The 13,059-nt window shown below is 37.7% G+C and overlaps 1 protein-coding gene across 3 annotated transcripts in view; it reads right to left on the minus strand.

The window, feature by feature from the left end:
• Nucleotides 1-13,059, minus strand: part of LOC122817284 (medium-chain acyl-CoA ligase ACSF2, mitochondrial-like) — a 1,357,975-nt gene that overhangs the window by 687,629 nt on the left and 657,287 nt on the right. For all 3 annotated transcript variants that reach the window (XM_044090508.1, XM_044090507.1, XM_044090509.1), the window contains exon 6: nucleotides 762-924. In XM_044090508.1, the coding sequence (XP_043946443.1) occupies nucleotides 762-924 (163 nt within the window). The remainder of the gene's footprint in view (nucleotides 1-761; nucleotides 925-13,059) is intronic.

A 13,059-nucleotide genomic window follows, 5' to 3' on the forward strand; every position in this document is an offset into this window, starting at 1 on the left:
AACCACTCTTGCTTTGCTCTATTAAGTATGTTGGAAACAGTAATTATTTAGATCAGTTAGGAAAATATAGTGAGATTAGATAAGTATTGTTTTTTTTTCTGTATATGTGTGAATCTTTCCCTGTGTGTTGTTTTTAATATTCCAGTGATTAAAACTCTGGTGTATATTGCAAACAGATATTCAGTATTTTCATATTCATTTATTATTTATTATTAAATATATTTAAACTTTTCATTGTGGCTAGTCTTTTTAGAAAATATTTAACTATATTTTAATAGAAAGTAGGTCACTCAAAAAGACTTGAGCAGCCGGACTTCTTTCTATTTGGATATGCTTGATTTACAATGGGCAAACTGATTGGGTCTTCTAACCTATTTACAGTTGAAGATCATGGCATTTCTCTCTGTCTAATCCCAAAATAAACAATAAATTATACCATGCAACACTTGCTTAGTACAGAATTAAGGTTACTTTTAAATAATAAGCGTAATATACTACTTGCTAACTCATAGACTGCACATTATGTATAGATAATATATTATATAGTCTGAAAAAGGGTGATGTCAAATATGTTCATTTAAATGCAAATGAGCTAGTTACAAGGAGTTGTATAACTTCTGATACATATTTCTTTTAAATAAAACATGGAAGTCAGCCAAAATTCTCAGTTTTCCCCCATACCATTCAGACTCATACTCCATATCATTTTCATAAATCAGTTATGAAATCTTTTGTTGAATTTGAAGTAGAATGTTACGTACAGAGGTGAACTGAACACAGATTGGGTCATCGAAGGACAGTGTTTTCTGTAGCTCCTGAAGCTGTTGGACATAACTTGTGCTTCCAGCCTGCATTACTTCATCCAAATGAAATGCACCTGGAGGTTTACTGTCCAGCACAATTACTGTTCTCAGTTCTGGCAACCTGTGGGACAGAAGCAGACATTAATGGATATAATTGCAAAAAAGTGTGTTAAGTTTGAATTTGCTAAGACAAAAACAAACATCTACCCTCTCTCTGAAATCTGATGTTACCTCAAGTGACAGCATCACATGATCTGTTCAGTTTCCTTTTTTTATTAGTTTAACGTTATATATGTAAACCTTATAATAATGTCTGCTTGTGGGCTAACTTATGAATAAAACACAATTCTAGACATACAATGCTTACTCATTTCCAAATATTTAGCCAGTGTTTTATAACTTTTGTGGATTTTTTTTCAGTTTCACCTTGCACTTAACATCTGACTTAAAAACAAAGACCTGTCTTTTATTTCTGGTCTTTTCAGCATGTCTACAACTGGTCTTCCTTAATTGTTCTATGAACCTCTTGGCTATGTTTTCTCTGGAACTCTTCATTTTTATGTCATGAGTTATATTTTATGTCTCTTTGATGAAGTTTTAGTAAAAAAACAAACAAAAAAAAACTACTTTTGTATTCTTTGATGACTTTGATAAAGTAATAGCAGAGCAGTGGGTATTCCTGCTACCTCAGTTTCTGGATGGTGTGCCTTCTGTTTAGTGTCTGTATGTCCTCATTGTGTCTGCTTTACCCAAGTGGTGCAGATTTATCCCACATCTAAAAGTGGTCATTTGTTTTGTGTGTGTGTGTGTGTGTGTGTGTGTGTGTGTGTGTGTGTGTGTGTGTGTGTGTGTGTGTGTGTGTGTGTGTGTGTGTGTGTGCATACCTATGTAGATATGTCATGTGACTGATCAGTATCATTACCAGAACTCGCTGTCTCCCTTTTGTCTGCTGCTTGCCAGGAAAATCTCTAGCTGCAGCTTGGAGTATAAAGTGGACGTAAGAGAATGAATGACAGAATTTCAAACAATGAAGACTCCTAGTAAAGTTATGATCTTTGCAAAGTTACAGTTAAGTTACTTGAAAAGGAAATCACATGTCTCTTGTTTTTTTCATAATCCATGGAAATATACTGTGATAATGTAAGGTATTGCCAGCTATGCCAGGAGAAGTAGGACAATGGATGTGTAACATATGCCAGCACAGCTAGCTGGAATCCTGTAAAGAATTATATGCCATTTGTTTATCAGACTGGTTTGTACAGATGCTTATGCTGAAAAATATATTTGTAAGGCTGCTTGTGTTAAAAATGTACCAACAGTGTGCCCTGCTGGTCAGAAAAAAATATACATGCATTATTGTAACTGTTTAAATGTATATGTTTTACTGAAATGTATGTTTCACTCCTGAAATCAGCTCATCTTAAATCCAAAAATACTAAACTTTTTATATTTCTTCCTCAACTTTTCTGTCACCATAAATCAACCTTTTATCATCACATCCCTTGGCAAGATCATCATTAAAGCAAAACCTCACACTAAGCTTTTAGGTACCATTATCGATGGTGAACTAAAATTTAACTCGCATATCCAGCAAAGTATCAAAAAAAATCCACCAAAAGCTAGGTCTACTCTACTGAAACAAGAAATTTCTTACCACAGATGCTAGACTCCCCCTGGCTCAGGCACTTCTCCTGCCCTCCCTTTTCTATGCAGCCCCAATCCTCACTAGTATACAATCTACACATTTTATCCAAACTCCAATGAACATACCACAAAATAACCAGATTTGCTACTAACTCTCCTCACAACTCTCATCACTGCCTTGCACTCAACTCACTTCAATGGCTAGAATTCCCTCAACAACTTCTGCTGTCACAATTTCAAATCACACATTCTATTCTATACAAACCTACTTCCTGCCCTTTTCTCTTCTCCTTTGTATCCTATTGCACCCCAATCATCCACTCCATATATCCGATCAATAACTCCTTGACATCTATAAACCTAACAAAAATATTGGAAAACTACTTTACAAATACACTGTAGCCCAAGCCTGGAATAAACTCCCCTCATACATAAGTACCATCCCCATTCTAAGCACTTAAAAAAGGAACTTAGACTACTCCTATTTAACACAAAGTCCTGCTCCTATCATGATCCTACCTAATCCTCTTCACCCGTTCTTCCCCTCTATCCTGTACACAAACATCACACTTCTCCATTTTTATTTTTTTTTCTCTAAACTCACAGTTTATTAGATTGTAGCCCGACAAGCTAGACTACTACAAGCCTGGAATAAACTCCCCTCATACATAAGTACCATCCCCATTCCAAACACTTAAAAAAGGAACATAGACTACTCCTATTTAAAACAAAGTCCTGCCCCTATCACGATCCTACCTAATCCTATTCACCCTTTCTTCCCCTCTATCCTGTACACAAACATCACACTTCTCCATTTTTATTTTTTTTCTCTAAACTCACAGTTTATTAGATTGTAGCCCGACAAGCTAGACAATTGCATCACATGTAAATATGTATATATTAAGCTCTACTTTATATATCTTCTCTGTATCATAATTTTTAGCCAGATAGCTTGACTTTCCTCTTTCCTCTAATTTCACCATTTTTTAGTAAAAAAAATGTTTGCTATATTTACAGCAAGATTTTCAATGTTATTTTTGTCTGTACTTATAAATATTAGGTATGCTTATATTACTGCATTTGTCTGTACAACTGTACAACTCTGGAGCTTTTCTCCTTGGTTCTCCACTGAAAATGGGCTGCTGGCTCAGTTGGACCAACCTGGTTAACAAATGTCAAATAAATAAATAAAAATATGTTTTAACAGAGGCTACTGGAAGAGAAGAGGGTAGTTTCAAACTTTGAAAATAGTTTGAAATGAAATTACCTGGCTTATGCCATAAAAATTGTTTCTTACAGTTCTCAGTGAAGACAGAGACAAAAAGTCAGTACTAGGAAGCTTCCTGCATTGTCATTGGGGTGAACTAATTGCTACTCTGGAAGGGTGGAGGTTTGAAATTGTTTTATGCCTTCCAGGAGCTGCATCAGATCTTAGCAAGCTCTATGTGTGTGTATTATTGACACATATGTGTGAAATCCTGGCAGTTTCTAGCAGGGGGGGGGGTTGCATGGGAACCAGAAGTCAGCTGACCAGATGTATGTGATGCCATTCTATAATCCAGCATTAAAATAATGTTTTTAATACTAGATTAGACTGAAGCCTCAGAGCACTCTGTTCCTGGAACCTGACAAGGAACAACCCCTCACCTACTTCACCTTACCTTGCTGAGGTAAGCAATTTAACTAGCACGGCACAGTGGTACAGAGGTTTGCATTGTTGCTTCACACCAAGATGTTCTCTGGTTCAATTCTTGGCTGAGGTGCCTTCTGTGCGGAGTTTTCATGTCTGCCCTGTATTCATGTGGGTTTCCTCTGAGTGCTCCTCCGATTTCCTCCCACATTACAAAGACATGTGTGTGGAGCATTTTTCCTCAGCCCTCAGCTGAAAATTGGCTTTGTTCCAAGTTGGACTTTCCCAGTAAACAAATGTTAAATGAATAATAAAATAATAATAAACCAGGGAACAAGTCTTTATATCAGTCAGGAAAATATGGTAAGATTAGTTAAGAACTGCTTTTCTGTATCTGTTTGAATGTATTCATCTGTTTTATTTTAATATTTCTGGTGAATGAAACTCTGGTGTTTATTGTAAATAGATATTTAGTATTTTCATGTTCTTATTTATTATTAAATATATTTAAATTTTCATTTGGGCTGACCTTTTAGAGAATATTTTAATCTCTGAGAGTACTTACATTTATTTGGTGACAGCTCTGGCCACTTCTGAAAGCCTTACCGCATTGGCCAAACACTATCATTTGTATTATATTAATTTCACTTGGTATAATTATGTGCCCTTGTATGAGCCTTAGAGTAGCTGGATTTGCGGTGTCTGGTGGAAGTGTAACTACCTTATAGTCTGAGCAGAAGGGGCATAGCTAGTAAATCTGTGCCAGCCTTTCCCAGGTGTGTGTCAGTTACTTGGAGCAGGGACATGAAGCACTGGTTTCACAGAGAGGATTGCTGGAAGATTTAGCTTGGACACTCGGCTGAAGTTTCAGTGCTACAGCTGTGCCCAGTGGGGAGTCTAATCAGGGATCTGGACAGAGGGGGAGCCCAGACCTTGGACTAAATGTGTTCCCTGTGTGCTCTTAAGGGAAATTATGCTTGATACAGACAGCTGCATCTGGAAGAACTGGGTTTATCCATTTTTGTTTCAAGTGAAAGCCCCTCTCCAATGTCAGTAGTGAGAATTGAGGTCCTTGATTACTGGTTGAGAGTTGGGACGTGACTTGTACTATAACAGTACCTGGAAAGAGTAACAAACTTATGAAATGTAAGTAAATAAAAGAAGGAAGTTAGAAATCAATAGAATTTAATGCATGTGAAAGCAGGGACAGCAGTAACCAAAAACAAAGTTACCCTATTACATCAGTTAGGAGATTGCTTTATAAATATATAAAAGTAAAGGTAGACAAGCCTGGGATTTCTGAAGAATAGCTGACCTAGAGCTGGAGCTAGGATAAAAATGACTAAGTCTGGAAATGCAGAGAATATTACTTAAGCAAAAAAAAAAAAAAAAAAAAATATATATATATATATATATATATATATATATATATATATATATGTGTGTGTGTGTGTGTGTGTGTGTGTGTGTGTATGTATGTGTGTATGTATATACACACTTACAGCCAACTATACATTGACATTGTCAGGATTCACTTTGCCTAATCTATGAGTTTGCTGACAATGAAAAATGGAAAAAACATAATAAAGCACAATATATAAGTACACCAGTGTGTATGCAGTAACAGAAACGTTGTCTTGGCTAGAGGAAAAAATGTTTTTTTTTTTTATCCCTTCTGGTCTAATGATAATTTAGTGCACATTAGTTTCATCAGATCATGCAAGAAATAGTCAAACAGACCTAGCGTAAAAACTAGACATATTGCTAAACTGGGACAATAAAAGCCCTATGAAATGATTGATTTTGTTGGCGTCATATAAGAAGCCATATTCATTTCCCTTGAGGCAGGTCACAGTAATGAAACAAAATCAGTATTCTTAATAACCTGATGGGTTCAAAATACATACACACTGTCCCAAAGTACTGTGCCCTTTCTGAGAAAGTACACCACCTTTGACTGTGAAGTTGCTATAAATATAATAATGAATGTTGTTGTCTTTCTGCTTTTCCTGGTTAGGGGTTGCCACAGTGGAACTCTGGTCCGCTAATGATTGGCTGTAGATTTTCATGAACGCCGAGGTGCCAGCTCGACATTCAACTTTCAATGAAGGCACGCCCATTTACGCATGTCTTTCGAACGCCCACCCAACCATGGGGAGGACATGCAGACTCCACACAGAAGCCACTCCCCACACTCCAGCCAAGAATCGAACGAAAGAACCTCTTGCTGTGAGGCAACAATGCTACTGCTGCACCACAGTAGATAATAAATATATAATAATAACAATGACAACTTTGCTCTTTGATAGATACTGCCCTGCCAACAAACTATATCAACCATAAGTGCCTTTCACTCTCATGTATTGCATGCCCCCAAAAATTATAGCCCCATTCTGTATACTAATTTCTCACCGAGAAAATAATTAAAAATGTAAGAACTGCAGTAAAATTTTGTCATTTCAATTTTTGTTTGGTAAATACATACTTTGCCTCCAACAAGTCATAACACTTTTATTTGCCAACAGCAATATACCAGATGCCCGACAACCCTTCTTCTAAAATCTATCTACTTTCTGTGCACATCTCTGATACTTGATGGTGACAAATGGGAAAGAAAAAATAAATGACTACTACAATGATATAGTAATTTCAACATAATGCTCTTGGACGCATATTCTTGCTTCCCCCAAAAATACACTAAGCAACCATATCAAGAGGTCTTCTAATCTCTTTTTCTCATACACAGCAGGCCCGCTCCACTCATACAAGACAGACCTTTTCAGTGCACATTTAGGCATGATAGATTCACTAATACATTTACACGCATTTATAGTATACACTGTCCACAGACTAGCCTGAACTTATAACTACTTTATCTCTCTAACCCCTCTAAAGAAAACTACCTTTATGTAGACCAATATTAGCTTATAATGAAAATGAGATACAAAATAAAACATATTTTTATTAACTTGTAGCTCTCACATACTATACACTTCTCCCACCACTACTCTCCCCCCATACCACATAAATAATCATGGCTTTCACTTTTTATTCACAGACTGCCCTTCTAAATGGATAGCCACTTATAATAATCATTGTCTTTGTTCTTACAAGTACTACATACTTGGCTTACCCACAGCTTTCAAGCTGTTACATCCAGAATCAGGAACAAATCCAGAAATTATCAGGAACAATCAGGGACACTTTTTAAAATATTATTGTCATTAACTTGAGAAGCTAGCAGAAAATGAGAATGTGAATTAACATAAAACTCTATAACTGTAATTATCATGTGTCATCCACTATCTTTTCCCCAAAATCTCCAGTTTTGCAAGGAACAGAGCAAAAGTTTAAGCTAAAATCAGGGACAATTAAGAGACGGGTGCACCTCTATAAATAAAAAAGAAACCTAAAAGAATCCTTCCCACACTGTCCATAGCACTGGCAGTGTTTTCCATGCTCTCTGAATTTCTCTCTGTCTCACTGAAACAGGCATCTGTCCCTCTGTGAAAGCAAGCGGGCACTCTGGAGTAAAGGAAGAAAAAAGAAAACACCCTTCATCCTAATAATGAGCTGCAAACCTTTTTATAAAAGAATTGATTATCTACAACATTTTGCAGTTGTCCTCTTCGTGTAAAATGTTTACATCATCTTTCTTTTCAGCACTGCGGCACACCACCATCTCTGGAATTTCTGTGAAACACTGCTTAGACACACAGACAAGGCCTAATAGAAACCATTCTCAGCCTGCAGGTCTGATCTATGTCAACAGTCAGCACTTACTAAAAAAAAATTGTGACTACAGCTCAGCTTGTTCATGGTTCTTTAACCTGCTGGATCAAAGCTTGAGATGACTCTTTCTTGCCCACCTCTATTTAAAGGAATAATAAGGTACTTAAAGCTAGGTTAATAAAGCCTATAAATGAATGGTGGCTATGCACAGCAGGATAGTGAAAATGAGGGGCTGCGAATTAAATATTTCTGTGCAGTATTCGTGAATAAAGAGAAGGGAAATATCAAATAGAGTCACAAAAAAGTGTCTGGGACAGTAGAGACAGCTTTTTCACAGAGAAACAGTCATGGAATAAAAATTCCAAAAGCTAAAGATGTGCAGGCAATGGGAGATGGTAAAATTCACAACAGAATTCTTAGAAAACTATGTGGGAAGTGCTAAGGCCACAAACTAGCATTAAAATTAGAAGGGTCACAGGTTTGACTTAATGCATAACTCATCAAATGGTATTGCTAGTTAGCTTAAGGTTGCAAAGGGGACATACTTCTCTTGAGATGAAGCACTTATAAAGTCAGTTATATTACATTGTTTGGAGTGCGGGGGGGGGGGTGAAGCCCCTGACAAGAATATTGTGGGGGTGGGGTTACTCCCATAGAGAAGCAGCTATGAAGGATGTGTGAGAGTATCATTGTTGACTTTTTGCTTTCATCCCAAGCAGCATTATCAGTCATGTTTCTTGCAATGGTTCTTTTACTCCACTATTAGTTCTAACAAATGAGGTAAAACCTGTTGAAGACTGAAAGGAGACAAATGTACTTTCTTTTCAAATATACTTTCTTTTCAAAAGGCTGAGACAAAGAGTGGATTTAAATGGCTAACCTGTCAGTTTGAACTTAGTCATCGAGAAATTCATGGGATCACTGCTGAAGGAAAAAAGGTTTTAGCCTATCTTAGAATATCCAGGACTTAAAAAGGCACAAGATTTAGAACACTGATCAACATGGATTCATAAAACAATCATTCTCAATAAGTCTAGTAGATTACATCATCCCAGTGCTGACTAGGTAACCTGGATTAAATATTTTAAAATGTACTGTGGATGTGGCATGTAACATACTTAGATGTTATCAGGATACCGAATGCATTAAAATGCAGCAGGTCAGTGAATAACTGAGGAAGACATAGAAAAGGGCCCTAGGATAGTAGTATGGGTAATATTTAATAGGTATTAGGACAAAATCGGAGTCAAGCAAATAGAAGCATAACTATAACTGGGAAACCACAGTGGGGAATACTGGGGCAATCCTTTTCTATTCCTTTATAGGTGGTATCTTGGAAAGACTGGAAGAGAGAGTCCATATTTTTCTGAGCTCACAAAGTTATACAACAAGCTTGATACACAAAATGTGTAGAAAATCAAGAGAAGAACTGATGGTGGGTCAGAAACCGAACAGCTTAAATTCAATATAAGCATGTAAAACTATGCATCTGAATGAAGAAAGAAATCTATCAAAGAAATATAAGATTTCAGGGAAAGTTACAGCAATAATAAATGAGGAAATGCAACTAGAGATAGCCAATGCAACAGAGTAGCAATAAAATGGTACCCCAGTAGAAAACAAAAAAGTTTTATATTCCTTTTTTCAGACAGTTGCCAATACTTCATCTGAAGTGCAGTTCTGGAAACCTCATTATTCTGAGAGCATATCCTAATTAAAAGCATTTCTTGAGGAAAAATAGCTACAAATGAGATATAATGGTAACTTTTAAGCACCTCATCATTACCAGTAGAGTCTTTGTGATGCCTGTTTTTCAAAAAAGAGACAGACATGAGAACACGAGGATACAAGTTGAAAATACAGTAGGATCTTTCTTAGGAGGTATATGGAAGTATTATTTCCCAGTAGTATATGACTGATGTAATCTTTCTAAAGAAACACCAGAGTCAAAGACAGTAAGAGAATTTAAGATTAAATGGGACAACTATAAGATAATTCTTAAAGGAGTAATAGAAATAAACCATTTGGTGAAGTAGGATCTCCAGCTTGTCGGTTAGTTAAATGTGCAATCTAGTGGAACATGGAAGTTTTTGGGCCAGTTCACAAAAAAGATATACAGTCAGGAAAGAGTGCTACCCCAAGCATGAAATGGTTAGTAGTACAGATAACTCAGAAAGAATGATTGCCTGCTTCTCCATGATGAATATGAAAATGAGGAAACATGCAAACCTTTGTAGCTGAAATGTTATCTACTTACTTTTTTCAAATAATTACCTTATTGGCTGCTCTGAGATAAAAAGGGGAAAAGCAGCAGTTGGTGGTTCATGCCATTTTGTCCCATATAGTTTACTACAAGAAAAGCTTCTACAGTGGCAAATAGTGTCCCATCCATGGCAATATAGAATGACAGGCACTACAAGGCAAGTAAGTCTGAAGACCATTTGCACATTGCCAAATATTATCTTAAAGATGTATCTCCTACTTTCATAAGAGAAAGGCATGTCTGATCAGGACTGAACTTGTGGTTACTCACCCAATCATCTTGGTTAACCATGAAGGATGGAAGGTTGTCATTCTGCTGAACATGAGCAGAAATTTGCCCCAGAGATAAGGCAACTATTGTATAATTAATGTAGCCCTCCAACATGTTTTATTTACACTTTGGTGGAGGTCCATATCATTGGTCCAGGTGTTTATGTAGCCGTCTATCCTGTGAAGGTATAAGAATTCCATTAGGGAGCAGTCTTTGATGATATGGAATGTCAGATATGGAACTCCATACAGAATTATGTCAGAGAAAGAGTACAGAGATAGGGCTTCTAGTCTGTCCTGGTAGCTAAGGGCTTTTAGGCCAATGATCTTTTTTTTGTCCGGAATCTTCGGGGTCATTCTAGCTACATAATATTTCTGGCAAGGTACATGATGAAAGGGTTCCTGTGCTAATCCTTGCTGTAAATTAGGCAAAGTGCAGAGAGAAACAACATCATCTGACCTAGATGAGATATCTTTGGAAATTAGTTGTGCTAGATTAAAGGGTTTCCTAAATGAGCAGCCTCTAAAACCCAACATAACAGTAAGCTTCACTGTAATATGTGGTTATCTGAAAGAAAAAAAAATGGCTTTCTATAAAAATGTGGACAATAGAGCATAGCATCTTATAGGTTCATAGGTTCATAGGTTCATAGGTTCATAGGTTTATACTAGGCTATCTGCCCTAAGGCATTTATAAGCCTAGCCCAAATTATTGTGGCTTACGCCACCCCTTATATGAAAAAATACTGTGCCCATTAGTTTGTTGTGCCTATGTCCAGCAGTGACCCAGAGATGATTCCCGGGGTAAACCTACGATCTCCCATCCACAGGTCTAGATTTCTCTTGAACAGAGTCAGCGAGGTGCTCTGCCTCACATGGACCGGGATTTTATTCCACAGCATAGGGAGTCTCTGAGTGATAAATCTATCCCTCCAGCACATCCTATTTATATCCGTGCTAAGGTTTAAGTCGCTTGCTCTAGTGGTTTTGGTGGATTTGGATTTTTTGAGGTGGAGCATGTCCATTAATTCCGGGTTGGACATGGCCTTGTATGTCAGGCACATGTCACCTCTGAGCAGACGGTATGCGACTGAATAGAGCTGGAGTTTCTTCAATCTGGCAGCATATGACAGATTTTGGAGTCCCTTTATCCTTTTGGTGAAAGATGTCAAGAAATGCTCCTTGTTGCTTTTGATAAATAACCATATCAGATTAATGTTGCCTGTTTGAGGCAGTCATTTCATGTAAACTGTTTTCTATGTGTTTCACAGCACTGCAGGTAGTCATCATGACTCATGCACTACTCATGGGCTGCTTTCCTCCTCTTAGTAAGCCTCTCCAACTCTTAAGCTGCTATACCACTGAGGTTTTCCACTTGTTAGAGCCTCAACAAAGAAGGCAGTTTCAGCTGCAGAGCTGTATGCTAAGGTGGCATTTTAGGGGAGTGGTTAATGTTAAATAGCCATGTGGTCTCACCCAGAAATGCCAGTAGTTCCCAATTTACAAGGCCAGATGATTCAGAGATCTGCTCAAATGTAAATAATTTCACTGTTGGAGAAAAGAGTGACCACTGTAAAATTACAAGTCACCCATTCAGTCCTATGAGAGAATATCCCCTGCAGATAAGTTCAGGGAAGATGTGGGGGTGGGGTGTGTGTTAGTATGTGCATGCGTGTATGTTTCTGTAAGGGTGTGAATCAAGCTGATGACTCTGTGTGTGTGTGTGTGTGTGTGTGTGTGTGTGTGTGTGTGTGTGTGTGTGTGTGTGTGTGTCTGTATCTGCCAGGGTGGTCACAGTGGGGGGTGCAGGTCGTGGTGAGGTAGAAATCGGAATTGAGAGTATGAATGTGTTTTTCTGCTTGCGTGTGTGTGCTTGTCTTTTGGCGTGTTCATGTGAGTGAAAGGGTGAGTGTTTCTGTGACTGTGAGATTGAAAGTGGTGAGGGGCAGGGCTTGTTTGCTGATGGGTGGATATGTGTGTGTGGGGGGATGGGTGTAGGGTGATGCCTTTGCCCATGAAATTCATAACACACTAATGAGAACACTAATGTTAAAAGATCTGTTAGTACTTGTGTTGGCTACTGTGTAACTCTGAGGCATGCTAATGGCGAATAATGACGTGTTTCTTATTGTGGCCATTGCCGCCTCTGAATCACATTTTCACACCACTGCAGTAATTGAATGACCTGCGATAGGCAATTACTATGAGCAGTGAGCCTTTTTCTGAATTCCAGGGAACGTATGTTGCCCTGATAATAACTCAGCTCTCTCACTTTGCAATAAGTGGACTGCTCGTCTTTTTCACTCTACACTTCTTGTTACTTGGATTCCATCTTGGAGCCCTTTCTTGCTGTTACTGCACACCATACATACAGTATACAGTTTGTTACCATTGTGTATTTGTGTATTACAATATGTTGCCTTGATGTTGTGTGACCATATGGATACCATGTATCCATCTCTTTCCTGCTGATTCCTTAGTTATCTGGGAGGAGTGGGCTCCATGACAGCTCAGGACAGCAGCCCATTTTAGGGCAGTAGGCTCTGCCTTGCTCTTCTGTAGTTTTTGGAAAATGGCCCCATATCAGCAGTAAAATATATATGTCTCTATAAATTTCTTTTAAAATACAACATTAACAGAAACCTCTGATCTTATATTATTTAAAATATGTAGAAAATGTAAGCTTCTTACTAGCAAATAAAGGATAAGTTAGTCACT

The sequence above is a fragment of the Protopterus annectens genome, chromosome 12.part0, assembly GCF_019279795.1.
Source record: "Protopterus annectens isolate FY-2018-M chromosome 12.part0, PAN1.0, whole genome shotgun sequence".
NCBI lineage: Eukaryota > Metazoa > Chordata > Ceratodontiformes > Protopteridae > Protopterus > Protopterus annectens.